Source organism: Antechinus flavipes, chromosome 4 (assembly GCF_016432865.1).
Source record: "Antechinus flavipes isolate AdamAnt ecotype Samford, QLD, Australia chromosome 4, AdamAnt_v2, whole genome shotgun sequence".
Lineage (NCBI taxonomy): Eukaryota > Metazoa > Chordata > Mammalia > Dasyuromorphia > Dasyuridae > Antechinus > Antechinus flavipes.
Window position 1 is genome coordinate 3,629,134 of NC_067401.1, and position 25,866 is coordinate 3,654,999.

At 48.2% G+C, this 25,866-nt stretch overlaps 1 protein-coding gene across 1 annotated transcript; it reads right to left on the reverse strand.

Moving 5' to 3' along the window:
• Positions 1 to 1,119: 1,119 nt before the first annotated feature.
• On the reverse strand, positions 1,120 to 23,230 carry ASB1 (ankyrin repeat and SOCS box containing 1). Its single transcript, XM_051998726.1, has 5 exons — positions 23,026 to 23,230; positions 18,793 to 18,934; positions 18,126 to 18,428; positions 14,582 to 14,967; positions 1,120 to 9,397 (listed from the first exon to the last, which is right to left on the reverse strand). Exons 1-5 carry the CDS (start codon positions 23,156 to 23,158, stop codon positions 9,264 to 9,266), a joined length of 1,098 nt encoding a protein of 365 aa, XP_051854686.1. The 5' UTR covers positions 23,159 to 23,230; the 3' UTR covers positions 1,120 to 9,263.
• Positions 23,231 to 25,866: the final 2,636 nt, after the last annotated feature.

A 25,866-nucleotide genomic window follows, 5' to 3' on the forward strand; every position in this document is an offset into this window, starting at 1 on the left:
TAAATCTACGGGAACTTGGCCTCCACTGATTTGGAGTGTTTGGGGTTACTGTGAGCTATGTGGACTACACGGGTGGTTCACTCTGTAGTAATCCTAGGTCTGTCCTATTTTTGGAAGAACCTTGTTTGGGTGGCAGGGCTCCCTTAAGACCAAGAGTGTTTCCCTTTCAGAAGAACACCAACCTTCTCCCATCACCACCATAAGGGATCTAGATGATCCTTCACATCTACATCGAGAGTCATTAGCACCAGATAGCTCACTTGGAGCAAACTAACTTTCATCATCATGCTTTAAGGCCATTAATTTAGCAGCATTTCTTAGCATCCAACTGTTCTTATTTGGCTAACATCTTCCTGCTGTAATCACAGAGTTTTCTCTATTATCACTTACTCCAGGAGTTCTTACTGTTTTGTATGAACCCTTTTGTCAATCAACCTGATGAAGACTATGGATCCCTTCTCAGAAAGATGTCTTTACTAATTGAATAAAATGCTAAATTTCAGTAGCAGATTAGTGAAAATAAAGATGCAATGTTATTCTTATCTAAGTCCATATACTTGATGAAATCTATTCATGGGCCCCAAGTTATGAAGTCATAGTCTAACCCTAACCAAAAGAAAATCTTCTCTATTATCTGAAAACTGAAGTGTTTTGGGTTTGGGTTTTTTTTGGGAGACTAAGTCTCTCCATCTCACTAGAAATGCAGTTATTATTCTCCACTTCAGGAGCTTTGCTCAGCTCTGTCTCTAACCTGAAATGGTTCATCTCTCCTTAGGCAGCTTGGTGACCCTCTCCATATTTTAGCTCAGACCCCAATTTGATATAACCCCAATTCAATTCAGAACCCCCCAGCTGAAATGATCCACGAGCCTCCCTATATAGTTGGGGTTATATGTGTATATCATCATTTCCAATTGAAGATTTCTTCTTTTCCCCCCAAAATAATCTCAGTCAAGGATCAGATTTGAGTATATTAAAGTCCTTCTCTTTTTTAAACTAGAATTTTCTTTAAAATGTCTTTTCTAGTTGAAATGTGTTCACCAAGCACTTGCATAAGTATAAGCATGGTTGTCTGCCTAAATGAATGGTCCCAAGAACAAAGGAGGTTGGCAGCAGCAGTTAGGGAAACGCAGCCTTTATTGAGGTGACAGCACGTTAACACACAGAACAGGCAGTCTTATCCTTCCGAACGGGGTGCCAGAAATAGTGAGAACGAAGGCCGAGGAAATGCAGGTTAATCGGCAGAAGGGAAATGGACAATTCACCAATGGGTCACTCCTTCATCTGATGACCAACTATCTTATTTTAAAATTACATCATTTACTCAGAGCTGAATATTCACCGGGGAACCCTTGAGACCCGGCACTCCAAGACCAAGTAAATAAGAGAGTACAGAGTATGTGTTCAAACAGAGGCAATAATTGTATGATAAATTACTATGATATATGATGAAGATGTATTAAGCGCACACTCCCCAAATCAGGGCACCCGCAATCTTATTTTCATAGGCCACACCCTCAAGATTGTCTCAGATCAGACCCTTAATAGAAGGAAGTGGGACTCATACATTGCAGAGGCAACAAATTCATTTTAAGGCAAAATGAGCCATCTACAGAAGAGCCTCGGCTTCCCAGAATTCCTAGTTCAAGGTGAGCGGGACTAAACTTGACTCCAGGATAATCATCTCTTCTCCCCCTCCCCCCATATTCCCCATCACCTCCAGGAGAAGATCGTAACATTTTTCCATCTCTACAGCTTCACACATATCTTATATTTACTTCTCTGTGCACATGTAGGATTGTCCCAGTAAAACAGAAGCTCCTCAAAGGCAGGCACTGATGCATTTCTCTCAGTGTTTTTCCAGAGAAAGCAGAGTGGCACATAGTAGGTGCTTAATAAATGCTTGTTCGTTGACTTGTGTCTCTGAGAATCTAATACTTGCTTCAGGCCTCAGTTTACTTGCTCTCTCTAAAAATCTCCTTGATCCCCTTCCCCCAGTCAGATAACGTATTCCCATCCCTGCTTTTGAAGGTCGGGATGGCTGATTTGTTTGGTGGCCTTCCAAGAGCTTAGCACAGTGACTGTCCCATGCTAAGTACTTGTTGAATTGGACGGGTTTGAGATATCTCAATCAGGCAGCCGGGAGCTTAGATTGAGATCAGAGACCAGGAAAGGTTAATGTGGAAACTAGGGAGCTTCAGGGAGTGCAGATCTCCTTTGGGGTCAACTTTGGATGACCACAAGGTCGCACTAGGGGCTGGACATTGGAAGAGAGGTGGGCACGGGGGCAAAGTCACGGCTCCATCTACACAAGAACTATAAAATGGGCTAACAGGTTTGTCAAACTATATTTTTAAAAATTCAGTCATGGAAGGAGAGATCTAACAGGTGGCCTCAGACAGGAGAACTAAGGTTCTGGGTGATAAGAGACCTCAGGACAGTGGATCTCATGGATAGAAATCCAGAGTGAAGGGAGCAGAGCAAAAATAAGTTTGGTTCCTTAGATGAAGAAATTCACCCCTGGAGAGCTCACTAGCTTAATTCTGCTTGTTGAGTAGAACCCAAATTCAGTAGTTTCTACTTCCTAAAAGGATTCAAATGTCACTGGCACCCCTTCTAAATTTTGGCACCCCTGAGCAAAGTGCTTCATGCCCCACCTTGGCTTTTGGTGGGGTTCAGAAACTTTCTGCTTTCATCTAAGACCGTGGCTGAAGCCAGGGTCCAAGAAAAAAATGATTTCTGGGCTAGCCTGGGATCCCTGCATGGTACTGAGGCCCAAATCAAGTTACCAGTGCTAGGATGGGAGATTAGAAGCTCAGCATGAGCATCACTGGACAGAACTCAGCTTCTGTCTGAAAAATGAGGGCATCCGATTAGATGACTTCCGAGTTCTTTCCAGCTCCAGAGAGAGGACCCTGTGATTGCCCTCATCCCAGCAGAGCATCCCCTGCAGAGGCAGATTCGGGGGCCTTCCTGCTCAGGCCAAAATCCCAGGGAAGGCTATTGTTCCACAGGATAGAGCCTGGGTCAAATAGAAGGGGAGCAGCAGCAGAGATCACCCCCCGCCCCCAAGCTGAAAAGAGCTCACTGTTTGGAAGTCGATCCCCATTGGAAGGTGAGAAAATGAAGAGCTCCCACATGTATTAGGGGAGATCCCTTTGAGGAAATCTCATAGTATGGACAGTCCAGACTTTCCTCGGACACTTCCTTGCTTCTTTATAAGCTAGGAGGGGCAGCGCATCTCACAGAATTCATTGATCTGACTTTGAACAGCTGTGATCCTGGATACAGTTTTATCCTCTCTGTCTCAGTTTCCTGATCTGTAAAAGGGGGATAATGCTAGCACCCATCTCTTGGGGTTGTTGTGAGGTTTAGTAATGGTAATAACAATAATCAAAAAAAGCAGAATGGGACAGTTGAGTCCCATTTAAAGTCAGAATGTCTTTTAAGTCTTGCTTCTGACCCATGAGGGTGGTCTGACCTTAGGGAGTTATTCCCCTTTCAGTTTTTGTTCTATAAAATGACAGGTTTGGCTCCTAAGGACCCTCCCTGCTCTAAAGCTTAGAATGCTATGTAAACATGGGAGTTTGAGCCATAGACATGCCCTGCTGTGTATCCCACTGAGGTACCACCAGGCTCTCATGTTCCTGAAAAACACAAGTCATTTCTGGAACTATCGTCTTCTCATAGAAAAGCTTAAGGTCCCCGCCAGCATTGATGGCAGCCCCTGACATCCCCTGATCACTCCCGCTCACAAAGATCGTCCCCCAAAACCATCACCTCTATCTGATCTTCTTATTCACAGATGAACAAACTGAACCGACCAGCTAACGCGATGTCTCTGAGGGCCATAGATTTGAGCTCAGAGGCTGCAGGTCTTGGCTGGAGGGTGGCCGAGGGGCCCTCATTTAAATCCAGCATGGACCTGCTGTCTCTGGTTCCCTCCAGTCTGGAGCCTCTGTTTTCCAGTCATGTCATCCACTACATGTTTCTTTCCTCCCTCTCTCACTATCAGCCTTTTAGAGTGTCAGCCTGCAATCGGAAAGGCTCAAACACCTCGAAAAGTTGGCCTTTCGCTCAATAACAGGAGCTGGCACCAAACATTATAGACCTGGGAAACGGCGAGGGTTGGGCAGGTTCACAAAAGGCCCCAGTTTTGAGGAGTCGAAATTTTAATTAAATTTCCCAAATGTCCAAACTGGTAACGAGGTATAAATCACCCCAAGGTGAGCAGGGGATGCTGGATTCCTGACCACCCAAAGCCTGGAACCTTTTATAAAATAAAAATAGCCCGAAGGGGGGATGCTGCCATTTAAGCTTGTCGGTTCCCAGGGATTAAGAACTAACTGATAGGTTTTAATAAAATATTGTTAAAAGAATATGAATGAATGAATTGGAAGGAAATAGAAGTAAACTGAATACAGTTTGACATTGTGAAGAGAGGACTAGGCTCATATCCCCATGTTCTTGCTGATTTTACTGATTGAATGACACCAAACAAGTCGGTCATCTCTCGATGGACCGGGACACTCTCTTGGACCATAGGGTGCAGATGAGTGGCTGATCTGTCTCAGGGAAGTGGGGGTCCACACATCCATGAAACCATATGTACAGACCAAAATCAATACAAAGAAAGAACCAGAGACCAGATCTAAGGGATTCTTGGATGAGGAAATTCCCAATAGAGCTTGGTGATTTTTCTACAATTTTTAGTTTTGGAGGGAAGCTTAGAGCATGAATAAATTAGGGGACTTGTCACCCCAGCCCTGTGTATGTCAGAGTTAGAATTGAACCCAGGGATTCTTGACTTTGGGGCTGCTCCCTACTTACTCCACAATTACATGACTAAAAAGGAGCCCCCTGCACCCCTTTTTGTCAGTCAGCAACATGAAACCCCAAAGTTTGCAAAATCTCAATTCCAAGCACCCCTATCATCACCCAGTGCATTTATAGTGCCCATCAATCACAAGCGTGCACTTGGGAAGGTCTCCAGCTCTCCCTCAAGGTTTCGGGCCAGTGGCCCAGCTGGACCATGTGCTCCCTGAGGGCACATTGACAGTCTCTCTTGGGCCTCTCATAGGTGACCCATTCGCTCCCTCGTCTCTGCATCTTGTCTCCCTCCATGTGAAATCGTTCACAGCCACCACAAACAGGATGTATGTCTATGGGCCAATTTTAATGGTTTCCAGTTTGTTTGTGCAGCCTGAGATGGGAGACGCAGGACCTTACCTGCCTCCCAATTCATTCACCTAGAAAACCAACATCTATGGCAAACCTGAGGTGTCCAGGAAAAGAATAGGGGGTGGGCTAGGAGGAGGTCCCCTCACAATACTTTGCTTGAGGACCCAGAATTTAAACTTGGGAACTTGGTAATGAGTTAGTCATGGCCCTGGACCCCTTCAAAATTTGTTAAATGTATTTTTTGAATGAGTTCATTTGGATTGAATCTTTCTCTTCTTCCTGAATCCTTACTGAAAATCGAATCATCCAAAGAAATATTTATTAATCGCCTACTATATGTTAGGTACGGATTAGGCGATGAAGATTGGAGACCAAATGAAGACCGAAGACCAAAAAAAGTGGTGCCCGTCCTTGAGGAGAGCACCTTCTAGACTAGAGAGAAACAGAGGCAATAGAAAAAAGACATAGATCATTAAGTCAAAATGCGGACAAAGTAAACATGAAGTAATTTCAGGGAAGAAAGCCCAGGGGAGGCTCCATGGAGATACAGCCCTTGAACTGGGAAGAGATCAAGGTCTAGTGGGAAGAATCTGGGTTTCGAATTCATGTTCTAGTATGGCCAACAGCAAGTGCTTATGGTTCCATAGGATCCAATTTCTCCATCTCTTAAATGATCATATAAAAGAAGGGCTCTGGATCTGGAGCCAGAGGGTCTGGCTTCAGAGCCCACTCTGTGGTACCATCAGCAATTCCCCCCTCTCTTAAATCCACTTTCTTCATCTGGAAAATTAGCTAGGGAGAAGAGACACTGACAACCATTCATGTCCTGGCCGATTGTATCTTTCCATCCCTGCTTACGATGGACCAAGAGCATTTTATTGAGTAATGGGGCCAATGCCATAGGCAGATTTCAAACCCGAAGAGCGCGGTAGAGTGGAAACTCCTCCAAGGCAGCGATGATTTTGGTTACAGTTTTGCATCCCCATTACCCCAGCGCCATCGCATTCCTAATTAAGTGCCTGCAATGGCCATCACAGCGACAGCTACTGGGGATATAATGACAAAAGAAAATGGCCCCATTGCCCTCGAGCAGCCTATATTCCTTAGACGCTGAGATCCTTGTCCATGTTACCCGAGGCACTTGATGAATGTTCAGTGAATTGAGCTAATCCCAAGGAAAAATCATAAATATCAGCCTGGAAAGAACCTCCAAGCTCAGCGAGATGTGCACTTTGTGGGGTGGGGAGGGCTTGTGACTTTTGACCGTCCCAACTAAAGAAGAGGCTCTACTTTTCTGCCCACAGTGACCAGTTCAATTAAATAACTGGCTTGATTGACTTTTTTCCCTCTCACTGGATCAATTGAATAAATCACCATTTGCTTTCACGCTGAGCAGTCCCACCCTCAGAGACTCAAAGGTACCCAAGGATACCAGGATGCCCCCGAATCCATGCACAGCAATGAAGATCAAAGAATCATGGTTCCCAGGAAAAGAGAAAAGAATTTGGGGGCCGGTCACCCCCTCCTAGCAAGAATCTGCTTGTCAATAAATCCAAAGAGCAGGATATGAGTCTGAGAGTCAGAGGGAGAAAGGCTTTCGTTGACGACATTTATTCCTGGTATGACTTCAGGTGGGTCACTTATATTCTCTGAACTTCATATTCCTCCCAGTAAAACAGAAGTGCTCCCTCTAGTATCTGTGTACCTCAATGGGCTGATGTGATCATCATGTGGGCTAATGTACATGAAGTGCTTTGTAAACAGTACCTGAAAGTATCATAGAAATGTCACTATTACAATATCGTGGGTGTCTGGGAAAGTCTCTTCTCCCTTCTCAGCCTCAGGAGCCACCCTTTGCCCTAGTAAAATGCTTCAGAGATTCCCTCAGAGATCAAAAGAGGATCCTGTAAGCTTGATCTCATCACTTCTGCCTTTGCATCCCTAACACTAAACATAGTAGGTTCTTTTTATTTTGTATTTTTTTTTTTTTTTGCTGAGGCAATTGGGGTTAAGTGACTTGTCCAGAGTCATACAGCTAGGAAGTGATAAGTGTCTGAGGCCAGATTTGAACTCAGGTCCTCCTAACTTCAGAGCACATAGTAGGTTCTTAATCAAAGCTTGTTCCTTGACTGATTGTCCTATATGTGATGGCAGTGAATGCTGTTGATATAACACTTGTTCCATCCATAAATAGGTGCAGATGGGAGAATCCCTACATGATGAAAAGTTCTAGAGGGTGGGTATTGTTTCATGTTGTTATTTTATATGCTCGGCACTCAGGGCAATGTTTTGTATACAATAGGTGCCTAATAAATGCTTAAATATCGATTCATTTGTTTAGTTATAGCCTCTGAAACTGACCCACCTGTTCTTGAAATCTGCCGCATCTGGGGCATGGAAAGTGGAGAAATTGAGAGGTGTTCTAGGCCCTCACACTTGGACTGACAGGTCAGTGTTGTGACTACTCCATGTGTGAAATGAGGGGAGACTGAGATCAAGGTTAACCTGCAATAAATACAATTGACAAAGGATCTTTGAAAGGACATTAAAAGTGAGCAAAGAAAGTTGGTCTGACTCACTCAGGAAGAGAAAGATGATAAAGGAGAAAATGTCAGCGTGGGAGGGGCCTGGAGATGCTGCTGCATCCAGTCCACATCTTAAAAGGAAAGCCATTTCGAACCTCACCCCAAAGTGGCCAATCAGAAACTACGTAAAGACCTTTAGGAAGAGGAAACTCTCCACCTTTTATGAAATCCCTTCCATTTTGGAAGAGTTGCATTTCTTATAAAGTTTCCCATTAACTGAAGGTAAATTTGCCTCTTCAAGTACCACTCATTGGGCCTTGTTTGGACAAAGGGAACAGGTCAATCTGCTCTTCCATGACCTCCCTAAGGTTTCTTTTTTCCAGCCTGAACATCCCCAATTCTTTAAAATCATTGTCAGATGGCATGGGATTCAACGCCATTTCCGTCCTGGCTGCCCTCCACTGAATATATCCTACTCTGTCTGTCTTGTCCCTAAAGTATTTCCCCAAGAACCGAACTGAACCCAACCTCCCAACTCCACCTCTAACCCTAAATATTCCAACTGGCCTGAACAGGGCTGAGCTTGTGCTGGGCCTTGGTCTCCCTTCATGACATCTCTGGCCGTCACTATAGGTGTAGCTGGAAGACGCATATTGGTTGACTATGTGCTAAGAAGGATTCCTTGGAGGTATGACTTGGATGATCCACAAGATCACCCACGAAACGATTCCTGACAACTCCCACATTGTGATTTTGTGATATGTGGCGCCTCCAAACACCAAATGCCAGGGAATCTCTCGACCGAAGACGAGAACGGCCTGTTCCTGCTCGTCGGCCCTCTAAGATAACCTTTGACCTATTCTGCCTGTATCTTGCTTGTCTTGCTTTTTCCAGGTGATCTCCTCCCTTAGAACATAAACGCCCCAGACCAAGACTGAGTTTGCCGGTCTTTGTGTTCCCAACACAGTCCCTGGGGCAGAGCAGGTATTTAATAAATGCTTGTTGACTAACATTTACCTTTGGTTAAATGTATTTCCCCAAAATGAAGTATTTTCCCCCATCAGATGTTGAAGTAAATATTTCACTTTAGAAATATAAATATATATACAGAAGACTATACATCAGGAGGTTGCTAACTGCCCTATCCTTACGGAGATGTTCGCCGACCTCTAGAACCCGACCCTTGATGCACCATCCATCCCCAATTTGAACATTTGCAGGTGGGTGTAACTTCTCAGCTAGGAAAATTCCCTATAGGGAAATCAAGGGAAAAGGAAATCATACATCACAATAGCGCCCTCCCCCCAACACTGAATTATTAAGCCAAGGCTAGCTCAAAGCCCCCGAGAGCTCCTCCACAAAATACAGCGCATCGACAAAAGCACCGGAGCTGGTTAACGACAGCGATAACCAAGGCAGGCCTTTACCAGCAGCTACTCGGGACACTTCCTAACGGTTCCAGGGGCGATCGAGAGAGTAATGAACGGACACCGAGTTGGTTCTTTAGATCGCCTGCGTTCCCCCTTGAGAAGCAAACCCACAATCCCGTCCTGCCTCTTAACTCTGCTCATAAAGTAAAAACTGTTTGATGGCGTCGGGGAGGGGGAGAGAGGATATAAGGTACAGCCGACACTTGCCGAGAGCCTTCCTCACGGACACCCGGCACAAACACAGCAAGGTCCTGGGGGCACCTGGAGGGGAGCAAAAGCAAAGAGAAAAGAAGTCACTTAACTGAACCTGGGCATTACTGTGTCCCTAACCCTAAACCAGACTCAGCCCATCTTTCCCTGAAGCTCAACAGGTTTCCTGAGTCACAAAAAAGTGCAATGACTGTCCCAGAGTCATGTCATTAAGAAATGGCAGAAGCAACCCTGGAACCCGAGTCATTTTCAGTCGTAACCAACTCTTTGTGACTCCATGTAGGGTTCTATGGGCAGAGTCCGCCATCTCCTTCTGCAGCTCATTTTATAAAAGAGGAAACTAAGGTGAAATGAGTTGCCCAGGGTCACATGGCTAACAAGTGTATAGAGCCAGATTTGAACTCGAGAAAATGAGTCTGACTTTAGAGGGAATGTTCTGTGTATTATGGCACCCCTAGTGGCCCAAGTCTTACCGACTCCAAGTTAAATGCTCTAGCCGTTCCAAGCTGCTTCTCAAAATTAACATGTGTACGATGTATTAATATACTTATATAGTCTGTATACATGGAGACAGAATTTTGCTTCTAACAATGGTTTTACTTAGTACTGAAAACAATACTAGTGGGAGATGATTATTTAATTATCATTCATCTTTTTTTAGAATAGAGTTCAGCTAGAATGGTCTAAGGAGAAGTCTTTAACCCGTTAGCATTTTTTTTTTAAATGCAATGTTCTGCACACGGCAGCTGAAGGGAGAAAACGACTATTAATAATGGAATGAGAACGGAGGCTCCCTGAAATTGCCTTTGGGAGAAATCAAGGCACTAGGAAGGACCCAGGGACCCACAGGTGCCAGTGCTTTCTACAAGGTCTTATTATGAAAGTTTTTCATTTTGTATGAGTCTTAAATTGGGTCTTAAAGACCTTTGAAAGATGGAAGAACTCTGAACAACGCCATAACCAACCACGCTTCCAAAGGGTTTGTGATGTTAGCCACCTCTCAGGAGAGCACTGAGGAGCTCACACTTCATTTGCACTGCTCAAAGCATTTGCACTGCTTTTTCTTCTCCCTCAGCCCAACAGCTATGTGGGATATTTCTTATTAGTTTCTTCCTTCCTTCCTTCCTTCCCTCCTTCCTTCCTTCCTTCCTTCCTTCCTTCCTTCCTTCCTTCCTTCCTTCCTTTTTTCCTTCCTTCCTTCCTTCCTTTCTTCCTTCTTTCCTTCCTTCCTTTTTTTCCTTCCTTCCTTCCCTTTTTCTTTTCCTCCCCTCTTTCTCCCTCCCTCCTTTTCTTTCCCTTCCTTCTGCCTTCTCTCTATCTCTCTCTGTCTCTTTCTCTGTCTGTCTGTCTGTCTGTCTCTCTCTCTCTCACACACACACACACACACACACACCCCATGGTTGATGAAGAAATGTATTCAGCATGATCCTCCATTTCTGTAATGGGCTTTGTTTTTCTCCCCTTCTCAGTGGGTGGGACAGAAGAGGAGAAGAGGGAGGGAGAGAATTTGGAATGGAAAATAAAATAAAATGGAATTTCAAGGGAAAAAAAAGAAGTGGAGTCTTTAGTATGATGACATCTGTTAAAAACGCTGCTCCTAGTTTTTCTGGCCCCAAGTCCCATCTGAGCAGCAATTCTAATGGTCCTGATCCTTTAGTTCCAGTTGGGTTATTTACTCACCGAATTCTTAAGACTATTTTTTTTTTTTTTTTGCAGTGTGGAGATTTGTCATCTGCTACTTCTGCTGTCTAATTCTCACAAGCTGACTATGGTTCTCTGGGCATCCAATAGATGAGAACTTTCTCTTACCTACTGTTCTACCTTACATAATTCCCGCCACTTTATTGTATAATCTTCAGTGACTGATGAGTCAGATCTACATAAGGATACCTCCTTTGTAACGTCTGGTGACAATGATATAATCATGAATTACCATCCTGAGTCTTTTTATTTCCACAAACAAATATTCATGACTCAATGAATCCATCATCAAGCATTTATTAAACACCTACTATGTACCAGATACCGGAAAGATAGGCATTTCTTCAAGATTTCTTTGTCGAAATGTTGTCAGATTCTATCGTTATTATTATTGCAGACCTAAAGTTGAATGGTCCATGGTTAGATTCAACTGGATGGCGGATAGAGAGCTGGGGCAGAAATCATGAAGACCTGAGTTCAAATTTCTTCTCAGACTCTTACTAGCTGTGTGATCCTGGACAAATCACTTAACCCCGTTTACCTCAGCTCAGTAAGATGAAGATAACAATAGCCAGTGCTTCCAGGATTGTTATTAGGATAATAAAAACAATTCATGTAAAACACTTTGCAATGATGATTATTATTAAAGTCATCCTCAGGCCCTCATCACGGAGCGGACAAAAACCTACATTGAAGAGGTGCATTCTGGAAGGCCTGGCCAAGTCAGGAAAGTTTCAAGCAAAGGTCTATTGATGTGGCTTGGTGCCTATGATCCTCCTGTCTAAGGCCCAGCCTCGCCAAGTTCAGAGAGGGTGAGCCCCAGGCTGAATTCTTCAGCAACTAAACCTTAGGAGACCATGGACTATGGGGTAGGGGGGGTAGGGTACAATCTGCACCAAATGCTGCTGAGATCATAGAACTTGGGAGTATGTGGGATTATTCTTCTCATTGTTATTGTTGTAGCAAAAAGAAAACAAAGTAAATCACTGATGGTCACAGGAGAACTTTGAGTCTTGGTCAGAAGGAGAAGCAAGGCTTTCTTTGGCCAGCTGTAGGGTTCTATGCCTGTTTTCCCCTCCTTACCCTATGATCCTCTGGATCTACTTCATTTGTAAACATCACTTACTCACTGAGAGAATCCACCATCAACACCCTGGCCAACACACACACACACACACACACACACACACACACACACACACACCATTCCCTCATCCCCAAGGAGACCAGTTCCATTTTTACAACATAAATGATGTTCTGTCATTTAGAAGGAAACCATTAGGAGATTTGGTTCTTATTCCAAAAAAGACAAATGAATGGTCATGTCTGGAAGGGGAGGAGGTCCAAGATGGGAATCTAAAGGAGCTAACCAGACTTAGAGAATATACATGAAGAAATGCACCTGCTAACTTGCAAATACACATCATAACCTCTGGCTCACCAAAAACCCAAAGATTTGCAAGGGAAGGGCCAGCAGGGCCAGCTTTAAGGAGGAATTAATGGACTTCTCTGGGGTGAGTGATTATAACCCTATTAGCCAAGGCAAAGGAGAATCCCTCGTGGAATAACTGAAGCACAAACAAATAAAGGGAAGGCCTCTAGGGTCAGCCCAGCAATCTTATTTACTTGAATAACAGCCTCCATCCTAACTACCGCAAAGGTCAACAAACCCAACCCATAGGCTTTTCTCACACAACTCGAAACAAAGGAGTTGGAATTAAGCAAGGCTTCCATGCAGAGCTAGTTCAGAGGGATCTTTTAAAAGTAATAAATTAGTCTGGGGAAAGATTGGAGGGAGAAACAGAATTTGAAACTGAAATTTTTAAAAATTCATTTAAAAATAATTTGGAAAACCAAGCGTGTTTTGGTGAAGACCACTTCCGCAGAACGGTGTGGATTCGAGAAATTTGAGAAATAATAAAGCAACCGAATACATAGATTGCTCTAGAAACTGAGGAAACTGTGGCAAGCATTCCCTCTCTCTCTCTTCTCAGTCTTTAGCTCTGGAAGTGGGAAGATCTCATGGAAACCTCAATGTAAGGGTTCTGTGTCAAAGAAAAAACGAATTTCTTTTTCATTTCCAAGGTCACTTTGCTTGGTGTTGTTTTGTAAAGAAAATATTATTTGTTTCATTTATGTACAATTTTATAATGACAATCCTGCCATTCAATGTCCTCTACAGACCATTCATTCAGTAAAGATTATTTCTTTTTATTTTGTTATTTATTATGATGACCGTTTATTATCAGAGACCGGGGAATTCAAAGTTTAGAGAAGACCTGGCCCTGCCCTCATAGAACAAGATGGTTCACCGCAAAGAGTTTAGGATTTGGGATCAGCAATCCAATTTGAGGGAGCGTGGAGAGAGCCCACATTGGGCAGCTTTGCTCTTCTCAATGACAAGTACTGGGATTGGGGTGGCTTGGAGTTACAATAAGGAGAGAAGTACAGAAAAGAAGGGGTTCCTGAGGAAAGGAGGCAGGGGGTTACAAAGGAAGACTAAATATAGTGGAAGCTCATTAATACATCTGCAGCAAAGTTACGGAAGTTGCCTAAGGGCTTCTTAAAAAAAAATCTCAGCACCCCAGAGTAAGAGAAAAGGAATAAGATGATCATGGGCATTATGGGAAAGTAATGTGTCATCCTCGAGGACAGAGCCTGGATCCCATTTGTGAATACAGAAAAAAATTATGGCCGAGGGAGGAGAGGCAATGGAACTGGGATGTTTTGGTCTGAAGTCATAAAGATCGTCAATGCGGTTCTAAGGCAATGGAGCCATTTTCCCCAGAATAGTGGTATTCCTTCAATTACTGTTCCTCGAGGAACAGGGCCAGCTCTCTCTAGTGCAGTCTGACACATGATCTCTCTCTCTCTCTATATATATATATATAATCTATATCTATATCTATATCTATATCTATATCTATATAGCTATATAGATATATAGCTATATAGATATAGATAGATAGATATAATATATTCTATTTATTTAGTTCTAGAGTCAGAAACATACCTGATTGTGTGGAGCAGGAGGATGGGAGAGAGCTTTAAAGCTTTTCTAGCTTTCTCTCCCATTTCTCCTCATCTTGTACTCTCTATCCCAGCCAAAGTCGGGGACGCCCCATTTCCCATTCTCCCCGGACTTTCCTTCTTCTCTGTCATCACTGCACTTGAACTTCGCCCCGCCCCTATGTCTGCTAGCACCTTGCCTTCCCTTCTTGGTATCTCCCTCCTCAAGTTTGTGCTTGGAAGTTTCCTTGCACTGATCTGAGGCAGCGCGGTGCTCAGTACATAGAACAGAGGCTGGATTGATTTATCTTATCTATTACTACACTTTGTATCATAGTTCTATGTGAATATATCTCCACTCACCCTGTTCTCTGACCCACGATCTGTATATCGTAACCTCATGAGGATAGGGTTTGTGTTGTTCATTTTTTTTATCCCAGCACCTGACATAGTATACACACAATAGGTGCTCAATAAATGAATGGACATAAAAGCAACAGTGGGTCTTAAGCTCGTTGTACTTACTCCTGGCTTCTTTGAAAACCTGCAAAGCTTCCGGATTCACTTTCACTCTGCCTCTTGACTCAGCGTTCAAGGCTTCCCATTTCACCAGATTCAGGTTGGCACCAAAGTCGATCAGCAGACTGACAAATGCAGCTTCGCAGCCATGACGCAGGACGGCATCCATGACGCAGACGGGGGAGCCTCGGCAGAAGCCCTGGACGTTGACAGGGCCGTGGCAGTTGAAATCGGGGTTGGCTCCGGCTTGAAGAAGCAGCTTGAAGCATTGGAGGTTGTGGTAGGCGGCACTGATGTACAATGGGCAGACCACCAGGGAGGTGAGGCGCCGGGAAGAAGGGGGAGGCATCCCGGGAGCCAGGTAGTGGTTGACGTCCACATCCGCCCCGTACCTGCGTGAGAAGCAGAAGCAAGGTCAGAAATACTCCCAAGACTAATGGAGGCTCTCTCAGAGACGTGTGTTCTACCAGGGACACAAAGCGAGTAACAAAGCTGTCATCGTATTCACCCTCATATACATCCATCAAGGCTGCCATTTTGGTTAACTCTACAAAGTTGACATCACATTCAGCCTCATACATACCCATCAAGGCTGCCATTTTGGTTAAACCTACAAAGCCGTCATCATATTCACCCTCATATACATCCATCAAGGCTGCCATTTTGGTTAACTCTACAAAGTCGTCATCACATTCACCCTCATACACACCCATCAGGGCTGCCATTTTGGTTAATTCTACAAAGCCATTGGTTAACTCTACAAAGCCATCATCACATTCACCCTCTTACACACCCATCAAGGCTGCCATTTTGGTTTAACTCTACAAAGCCATCATCACATTCACCCTCTTACACACCCATCAGGGCTGCCATTTTGGTTGACTTTGGTTTCAATCAACTTTGGATATAGCCAAACTAAATGGATGAAGCTATGACCATTCTCCTGGGAAGGAGAACCCAGTAAGTGATGACATACGACAGCTATTAGCCATGGCAAAGAATATATTTTTGAGAATGTAAATCAAAGTTTTAGGAGTCCCTGCTTTGACAAAGGGGAGCCTAAAAATGTGGCACACTGCGCCGCCTGGGGACGCAGGAAGCTGGTCCTTCCCGGAGATCCGGCAGCCGGTGTCTGCCCGCCCCCAGCTCGCCTCTCCTCCTATCTGATGCTCTTGCTCTAGCTTATTGCCCAAATCTGGGCCACCATCTGCTGTCTGTGGTGAGAGACTTGCCCGTGGCTAGGGAAGGACCAGAGCTAAGACTTAGTCCAAGGCTCAGGGCCACACTCAGCCCAGGCAGCCTCGGAGCACACGCTCGGCCCGGGCAGCCTCCAGAGCACACGCATGCAAAGTGCATGGATTAGATGTCCTTCTTCCCTATCCCCAACTGCACAGCCGGAGGCACGTGTCCCTGGGTACGGCCTTCCGTGCTCCCGGAGGGCAGAAGCTAAGTCCCGTCTTCGACCACTAAGCAAATACAACATTGAAGGCAACGGCCAAGGCCAGAGGCACCGAAGAGGACCGGAGCTCATTTATGGCTTTTGTTTTGAATCTTGTTCCTTAGATTTCCTTTATGGAAGCCAATGGCTGCATGAAGGAGAGGGAGACTGATAGCCATGGACACGTGTGTGCATTTACACGTGTATGTGTGTGTGTGTGTGTGTGTGTGTGTGTGTGTGTTTCCAAGGAAGACCCAGCCTCGGGGCTTCAGGGGCTCAGCAGGCACATAAAAAGAGACTTTTGTTGCTTTTCAGTTTGGGCTTTTGTGAGACATGGGGGATGGGAGGGGCGAAGCCGTCCGTTCCAGAACGCAATCCGCTTTTATGACCTCTTCTGCACTAGCCCAAGCCCATTCCAAGAGGGTTTCTCCTTTGGGAGACCAAGGAATCGCAAGCACGGCTGCCAGGCCCCGGCTATTAAAGCAGCCCCCACCCCACCGCGCCCCCTTGTCCATCTGGGTGAGCGGGAAGTGTCTGTGCGAAAAGGAAGGCCTGGTCTCCCCTCGTGGACCTCGCTCATGCGTGGCCCTCACAGCAATTTGGAGGAGAAAGGCCTCCTAGAGCCGGGAAAGACCTCAAAGGGCACCTGATCCAGCCCCATCTTACAGATAAGGAAAGTTGAGGCTCAGAGATTAGCCATCTCAACAAAGGTCACGAGGCCTATGAATGTCCAAGTGGAATTTGAATCCAGGCCCTCGATTTCAAAACTATTCTCCCTTTTTTCCCCACAGAAGTCTTAAAAAACATTCTAAAGCTAGAGTAACAAACCAACCGACCAAGCGAAATCTGCCCATTTACTTCACATATTAAACTCATTTTAAAAAGGAGACTTATCCAAAGCCCGTTAAAGGGGGAAAAAAAAAAAGGGGAGGGGGGAATGGTTTTGAACTAAGTCAGAGCTGGTTCGGAGCGAAGGATCTTCCAAGATATTTGTATTTTTGGGCAATATGACAATCTGGTATTAGCTTCACTGTGGAAGAGACATCCCTTCATCCCCTCATAAAAGCTCCTGGATGGGCGCCAGTTAATTTTAATCCTGAATATTTTCCAAAGTTCCCCTCTTGCTTTTAATATTGTTGGCAAAGCGTAGCCGGGGAGAACTGAATAAATCAAGGCCTCTCACGCGTGCACAGGGATACCGCTTGTTACGGGCTCTTGTATTAATATTATTGTTCCTCGGGAATCAGGGAGGGGAGCTTTACAAGCAGAGCCTGGGTGTCCCGCTGAGTTGAGTTCAAGGAGGACAGTGACAGGCGAGAACCCGGCCCCATCTGCTGGAAAGGAGGGATGGCGAGAGATCACGGGAGTATCGACGTCAATCGAGAGGGGGCCGTGGGGGTTGGAGAATCGGATTTGGAGTCAGACAGGGCCTTAGAGAGCTTCTTGCAAACCTTTCCATTTTATAGACGGGGAAACTGATTCCCGAGGATCCTAGGGTTTGGGATTGAGGTCAGTTACCCGTGGAACCACCTTCTCTTCCAAGGGTGGAGCCCAGGCTGAGAGAAAACAGTTAGTTTGCCCCAGGGCAGCCAGGGAGACTCAAAGGGCTGTCAGGGATTGCAGAGGACTCTATGACTGTGACTTAAGCTCTGTTTACCTCAGTTTCCTCAACTGCAAAAGAAAACAATAACAGCTCTCTCTCTCAGGGTGGGCTGGGAGGATTTGTCAGTGCTCAGCACCGTGCCCGCACACAGTGGATGTTCAACAGACGTCGGCATTGTTGATGTTATTGTATTCTCTAAGGAGCCGTAGGACTACAGAAATAGGGATTCTAAGTCACCAAGATGGCGGAAACACTGCATGGCTCCCAAGGCCTTCCCTCAGTGACGAAGAACTGATTCATGGTCCAGTTTTTTGGACTCTGCTTGGGCCAGCTCGAATTAATAGAGTCCAGAATGATTTGACGTTAGTCAAGATCTGGGTTCCGATTCAGCGTCTGACACTTAATGGTTACACGGCCCTGGGCGGGTCACCGACCTGGCGGGAGCTTGTTTCCCCTCTGGACAACGGGGGTCACGCAGCCACGGCCCCCGCCTCCTCGCCCTCACCCACCTGATCAGCTCTTTGAGAATGTCGGCTCTGCCCACCCGGGAGGCGTGGTACACCGGGGTGCTGCGGTGATGCCGGCTGCCGTTGGGGTCAGCGCCCGCCTCCAGGAGGATCTGGGCACATTCCAGGTGCCCGTTCACCACCGCCACATACAAGGCAGTCTGCCCCTTCACGTCCACGAGGTCAATCTCAGCGCCCTTCTGGATCAGGAAATCCACACAGTTGCCGTGGCCGGCGGTGGCCGCAATGCGCAGCGGGGTGCAGGGGAGCCAGCCGCAGCACCACACTGACTTCTCATTGATCCGGCTGGGGAGAGCGGAAACAGAACGTTTAGCTTCGTTGCGGGAACCCTGAAAGTAGGGGAGACATCTTTATATGGAAACAGACTGAACAAAGACACGGCCGGGGCTAGAAATAGACAAAGGCGCAGACATGGATGAGTTCCAGGCATAAAGAGGAACTGTAATGATGAACGATCTCCCTCAGAGACAGAAAGTGACTTGCTTATTATCTGTAGTCTTTTTATTTAGTCTTTCAGAATCTGGCTCCAAACTATCTTTCTAGGTTTGCTTCCATTCACTCCCATGGGGAGGGGAGCACTCGCCCGTGGGGCGCAAAGGAGAGGGAGGGAGCACTTGCCCATGGGGCACAAAGGAGAGGGAGCACTCACCTCTGGAAGCTCTCCTCCTGCAACAGGCTGCGGATGGTCTGGAGGTCGCCCACGTAGGCTGCGTCGTGCAGTCGGGTGTCCTCACAGTGCTCAATGGGATGATCGCAGAACTGCTCCCGCAGCCACTCCTTCAGATTAGGACCTGCTCTGGAGAAAGGGGGCTCCTGTTAACTGGGGAAGGGCTGCTGGAGCCCATCTCCCAAAGGCTGGGAAGCTCCTACCAAGAGCTCAATAACCGCCTTCGTCCCTGTGAATCCTCACCTCGTGCCAACCCTGCATCCTTCCATTCCAACTCCACAGCCCTCTCGGAGACATGTCTGAGGACCTGGGTTCAAATCCTGATCCTACGTGACCTTGGACAAGAAACCAAGATCGCGGGATCTCACTTTCTCTAGGTGTAAATTGAGATGGGCTAATGACCTCTGGAGTCCCTTCCGGCTCAAGGGCGAGCCTCCTGTGATCCTGCACTGCCCAGAGCCTCAGCCCTTCATGCCTGGATCTCTGCAAAAGGCAGCCAAGGCTGCCCATTCTCGGGAGCCAAATCCCTCGCTTCCAGGGCAATAGGAAGGCCTGAGCAGCAAGGCCCGGCCAGAGTCAGGCCACATCCGGCTCCCCCATTTGTTCCCAACGCTTCCAGAGGTGGAGACTGAGCTGATGGCGCCCGCGGAAACGTTGGCAGGGGCCCATCCCTCCTCTCTGAGCTATCCCATTCTCTCACCTAATGGGAAATTTTAAAAGGCGAGTGGGCCTGGGGCTGGGCTGGGGCTGGGAGGAGAGGTGGCCCAACCAAGAGTTAACCGGCCGGAAGCTCGACGTGAACATTAGGGCAGGGAAGGTCACACTGGACCCGGGCCGGCCTGGAAAGCAAAAAGCCAGCTTCCCATTGAGATTCCCCTGAAGGAAGCAGCATTAAGCTAAGAGGAGAGCTTGATGAACAGCACCCAGCTGGAAACTGCTCCCTCCGAATCCCCACCCATCTGGCCTAATTCTCCTGAATGGAGGAACAAGAAGCCAGTACCCCTGGGCCAGGACAGGAGTGAGAGTCGGTGAAGACTCCCATCATGAGCACCGGCCTAATGGCCAGCCTGGGAGCTGGTCCCCAAGTGCGGGTCTCCTGCTGGGGGTGCATGGGAAATCTGCCCAAGCTTTCTGGGCTTGATTTCCTTAAGGATAGAACCAGGGAATCCACTAGAGAGCTTTGAAGATCACTTCTTCGGGTCTCGCCTGCCATCTCCCACCTGTCTGGAAGGGTCTCCCATCTCACCTCAACTTCTTGGCATTCAAGGCCCAGCTCAAAGGAGCTTTCCACAGGAAGCCTTCCTTTCCCTGGTTCTCCCGCCCCAGCCCGTTGTCACTGGGGCCTCCGAGTCATTTGGTATAAGTTTCGCACTTGCTTAATTGCGGACATGTTGCTGCCCTTCTCCCTCATGTAAACTTCTTGAAGTAACAAAAGCCTGACCCACAACTGCCGGTTACAAATGACCGCTGAACTGAACTGAAGCATATTTATTTGACAATTGAGCGGGAAGTGCTATAGCCTCATGGCCAAAGAGCTGGGCTGGAAGCCAGGAGACCTTAGGTCCAGATTCTATTGCAGGCCTGGCTGTATGATCCTGAACAAGTCATCTGTACTCTTCCTGTTTGAGCAATTCTCTAAGATTCCAAATTATGGAAAAGGTACCCACAGGAGTTTCCTCACCTGAACCTTCTTTCCATCAGCGCAGCCTCGGGATCAGGCCTTCTCCCTAACCCAACATTTACCCCCTTCCTCACATCCCCAAATCAGAAGAGAAGCTCCCAAAGGGCTCTGATCCCAACTAAAGCTCTCTGCCATGACTTGGGCTAAATAAAACTGGAAGAAAAACACAGAATTTACCATTCCCCTGCAAAGGTAAGGAAATGGGGAAATTGGGGATGTAGCGGAATATTAGTGTCCTATAAGAAATGAGGAATGGGGGGTAGCGAGATGGCACAGTGGATAGAGCACCGGCCTGAAGGCAGGAGGAGCCGAGTTCAAATCTGCGTGACCCTGGGCAAGTCACTTAACTCTTATTGCCTCAGGGGAGAGAGAGAGAGAGAGAGAGAGAGAGAGAGAGAGAGAGAGAGAGAGAGAGAGAGAGGAGAGAGAGAGAGGAAGAGAAGAGAAGAGAGAGAAGAGAAGAGAAGAGAAGAGAAGAGAAGAGAAGAGAGAGAAGAGAAGAGAGAGAAGAGAAGAGAGAGAAGAGAAGAGAGAGGAGAGAGAGAGGAGAGGGAGAGAGAAGAGAGAGAGAGAGGGGGGAGAGAGAGAGAGAGAGAGAGAGAGAGAGAGAGAGAGAGAGGAGAGAGAGAGAGGAGAATATGCTAGAGAAGCAGGAAAGATTTATATGCACTGATGCAGAATGAAGTCAACAGAACCAAGGGAACAAGAGACACAATGACTCCAATCATGTAAAAAACCAGAAGGGCACGTTACAAAGTTATAAAGAGCAAGGATGGTTCAGAAGAAGAGATTCTCCCAGGCCCGCCCTGTGCAGGAGCAGGAAGGCCATGAGGGCACCACACATATGTTTGGAGTCTTTTTCAATGTATTGCTCAATTATACTGATTTCTTCCTTTTTTTTTTTCTTTTCTTTTCTTTTTTTGTCTTTAAAAATATAAGCCCATTGAATAGGATTAGGATTAGAGATTAAGAACGACCAGGGGCTTTAGCAATTATCTCATGCAGGAATTCATCGCTTGGCAATCAGGAACATTCTGGAAAAATAATTCTATTCCAATATAATGGATTTATTTGTGATCCTATATGGTTATTTTATGCATTTAAAAGCATGAGGCTTGAAAGGATCTATAGGATTGTTCAGCCTGCCTAAGAGATCTATAGCACAAGAGAGATTACTCTGTGATCTTTGATCTCATCAAATCTTCTCATTTCACAGTCCAGGAAATTGAGGCTCAAGAAAATGAAATGACCTATTGGGGCACAGACTCTTAATAAATGCAGAACTGGACGAAGTCTGGGATTATTGATGGACTAGTCAGGGGCTGGAAAAGAAAGGTTTTCCAACTTAGTTCCTTCAACTTCCAAACTCATGCTCCTCCCTCTTGTCTGGATTATCAAGGACAGCTGAAGAAGGCCATAGAGAGTCCGGCGTATACCTAGAATGGGAGAGCTGGAAGGGGTCAGTTCGGATGGGGAAACTGAGGCTGAGAGAAGGAAAATGGCCCGTACAAGGTGATGCAGACAGAGCCAGGCCTGGAGTCACTGACTCCCACCCCCTCATCCTGCCAATAAATGTGACTTCTCCACCACAAGAAGGCTCTTCTGCTCCGTTCTTGCTCCCAAGTGCTTAAAGACTTTGCCCAAGAACTCTGAGAAGGCAGTGGGAGCATCAGGGTTCCCTCGGCTGATCAATAAACATGTTTATGCTCCCAGCCAGCCTTGGAAGAAGAGTCTATTAATAGGCAGACAAGGAAATTGGGGTTGGGGAACTTGTCAGTATTTGAGGCGGAATCTGAATCCAGCTCTCCCTGAGGTCCTGTCCGGCATTCTCAGCACCACAGGCCCTGGGAGCTCCGGGTCCTTAGCCAGGCCCTCGGCCACTCAAAGGCACAAGAAGCAGCCCTGACTGGAGCGATTCCAGCCTGGGGGCCACGGTGGGAGTCGCTTCTATGTAGCCCCATTTTGCGGAGGAGAGCACTGAGGCTCAGATGACCCACTTGGAAGGGCGGGGCGGCCCCCGGGTTTGGACTCCAGGTCCCCAGCTTCCTTTACTCCCCCGGCGGGCAGGTCTGTGTGGGCCCGGCAGCAGTAGCCGCCATTTCTAGCTGCCTGAGGCTGGCAAAGCACGTCGGGTCCCTGCACCGGCAGCCTCGCCCCGCGTGCCCGCAGAGCTCCAAGGGGGAGGGCGCGGGCCCCCGAGTGCCCCCTGGGCCCCGGGCCAGCGCTCCCAGCGCTCCAGGCAGGCCCGAGCCCAGACTGGCGGCTCCAGAGAGGGGGCGGCTCCGCCCAAGGCCGGCGACCCCTCCCCCTTCCTCAATTCCGCCTGGGAAGAGCGTCGGGTGTCAGGGGGCAGGCCCCGAGGGGAGGGCGCGCTCCCCCCAAGATTCGGAGCGCCCCCCCCCCCACCGGACATGCACACTCGCACACGCGCGCGCGCACACACGCACACACACACACTCACTCGCACACGCACGCACACGAACGCACACTCACGCTCACGCAGGTGTGAGGGGCTCTCCGGCCTGGCACAGTACCTGCATTGCCGTCCGTGGCTCCGAAGGGGGCCCCCCTCCAGCCACTGGGCTGCGTTTCCAGGCTGTCGCCAGGATCCCCGGGCTGGGACCCGGGGCCCGCATGGCGGCTGTCCGGGCAGCTCCCTTCGGCCATCTGTCACCCGGCTGCGGCACCGGCCCCGAAGCTGCCCCTCCCCCTAGGAGGGAGCCGCGGCCAAGGCCGAGGCCATGGCCCGGCCGGCCCCGCCCCGCCCGGCCCCCGCCCGGCCCCCGCCCGGCCCCCGCCCGGCCCCCGCCCGGCCCCCGCCCGGCCCCTGCCCGGCCCTCCCCGCGCCCGCTCGGCGCCGCGAGCGGCCCAGGCTGCGGCGGGGCTGCGGAGGCTGCGGGGGCTGCCGGGCGAGGACCGGCCTGCGCACGGGCTCCTGCGGGGAGCCGCCCGGGCGGGGGAGGATCCCTGGGGGGGGGGGGGGCAGTGGGCGGCTCGCTGGAGCCCGCGCTCGCCGCCTGCTTAAAGGGCACCAGCCCCGAGGCCCCCCCGCCGGGACAACCCCCGCTGCCCCCTCCCCCCGCCGGCTCCTGGTGTCCGGTGACGCCCCGGCCCAGCGAGCCCATGTCTGGCGCCGCTGGGAGCAGGGCGGGCGGGCCGGTCCCGAGGGCCCCCGAGCCAGCTGCGGGAGCGGCGGGGGTGACCCCTGGGCTCGCCCCCCGCCCTTCCTTCCCGGTGATCATATCCGGGGCTGGGGGTGCGGTTCTGCCCCGGGGAACAAGTCCCCAAGAGAGGAGAGGGGCAGCCCCGGGAACCGTATGAGGAGGGCGAGGGCGAGCTCGCCTCTTCCTTCGTTTTGCCTGGTTCGGAAGGGCAGCTTTGGGATGCAGAACTCCGAGCCGGGCCTCAGAGAGAACACATCGCCTCCACTCGCCATTAATCGTGTTATCATTATTATTACTGTGATTTCAGCCCATAGATACAACATTCATTAAGCGCCTACTGTGTACCTGGTACTGGGCTGAGCACGGGGATGGCTAGGAAGAGGAAAGCCCGTCCCTGCCCTGGAGCTCACAGTCTGCTGGAGGACGCAAAGGAGAATGGAACTCCAGAGGGATGGGGCAGGACTGCAGAGGGATCGGAGGCGGCTTCCTGTAGGAGGTGGCATTTGGGCTGGGACTAGTTGGAAGCTGGAGAAGCTGGAAGACAAGAGGAAGAGATCTCAGGCCAGGAACTGGGGGGGAGGGCGGGAGAGGGGGGAAGGAGGGGAGGGGCAGCAGAGAAAATGCCCAGAGAGGGTGTTTTGTTTGACGATCTCCCAGAAGGTCACGTCAATGGCCCATACCAGGGGGAGACAGGGAGGCTGGCAAAGTGGGGGTGGAGTAGGTGAGGGAGGCTTTATATTTGATGGGGAGGAAATGGGAGCTGCTGTGTTTAGCCCTTTTGGATTTTTGAAAAGCAATCTCATTTAAACCTCTTGACAATCCTGGAAGATTAATGATAACAACAACAATAACTTTATGTAGTGCTAACTCTCTTCCAGGAACTGTTCAAAGTGTATTAGCTTATTGCATCTGCACAACAACCAGATGCAGAAGCTGCTATTATTAACCCATTTTAGAGATGAGTAAGCTGAGGCTGAGAAAAGTGAAATGTTTTTCCCAGGGTGCCCCAGGTGGTGAATGACTACATTGGGATTCCCACTTAGGTCTTCCCGACTTCAGGTCCAGAGCTCTGCACTAGTAAACGTGTCAGCAGGTCACAAAGGACACGGGATAGAAAGAACTTCCGAGAACTGAGAACTCAAAAGGTGAAGGAGTAGAAAGGCCAGGACTCTTGGCTAAAAGCTCAGAGGGTCTCAGTTCTGCCACCACGTTACCTTGGGCAAGGCACTTTCCCTTTGTAAAATGAAGACCTTCTCAGTCAATTGATCAGTCAATTCAATAAGCATTTAATAGGCACCTACTGTATACCAGCGACTGTGTTCCAGGCTTGGGATACAAAGGAAAAATGACAACAGGCTCACTCTCCATGTCCTTGATCCATTCCCTCCCAACTTCTCCAACACTTGCCCCTACTATCTTCAGCCCCACCTACTTTTCAGTCTCTTCCTTTCCACTGAATACTTCCCTGCTACCTATAAACAAGCCCCTATCGCTCTCATCTTAAAAAAGGGAAAAACACCCTTCATCTGATCCCTCCACTCCCTCAAATTATCCCCCCACATCTTTTCTTATTTCAACTAAAGTCTGCAAAAGTTAGACCTACCTGAAGCCTCCCCTTCCTCTTCTCTGCTCTTTTCAACTCTCTGAAGCAGTGGTTCTCAAAGTCTGGTCCAGAGCATCCTGGGAATCTCTGAAATCCTTTCAGAGAGAGAGTCTACAAATTCATAATTAGTTTTGATTTTTAATGGGATCAATATCTCTAACTATAACCCACATAAACAAAAACTCTTTGGACAGATCCTCAATCGTTTTTAATAAGATAAAGATATTGAGAACAAAAGTCTGAGGACCACTGCCTGGCTCCCGTCTTCAGCATTCACCCGAAATGACTTTCTGGGTAATTACCAGTGAGCTCTCAATTAGGATCAAATGGAATGGCCTTCCCTCAATCCTCATCCTTCCCAACCTCTCGGTAGCCTTTGACCCTGTCTGACTTCTCCTTCCAAGCTTCTCATTGGCCAAGTCATGCCCCCTGATGGTGAGTGCTCCCCAAGGCTCCATCTTGGCAATCTCCTCCACCTCCTCTGACTTGGCTAGCCCGCCAGTTCCCACATCACCATCTCTAGGGTCAGTTGCCATCTCTATGAAGAAGACTGGCCTCCCACGGGTAGACTTCCTCCCGTCGTTTCTCTCCAGGCTTCAGTCCCCTAT

What these genes read in the sequence shown, in the direction of transcription:
- ASB1 (XM_051998726.1), bottom strand. Translation starts at nt 23,158, where the DNA reads ATGGCCGAAGGGAGCTGCCCGGACAGCCGCCATGCGGGCCCCGGGTCC. An exon ending in CAGGAGGAGAGCTTCCAGAG is followed by an intron (nt 18,429 to 18,792) that starts GTGAGTGCTCCC and finishes CGCTCTCCCCAG; the next exon opens with CCGGATCAATGAGAAGTCAG. An exon ending in GGTTTTCAAAGAAGCCAGGA is followed by an intron (nt 9,398 to 14,581) that starts GTAAGTACAACG and finishes GCTCCCCTCCAG; the next exon opens with GTGCCCCCAGGACCTTGCTG.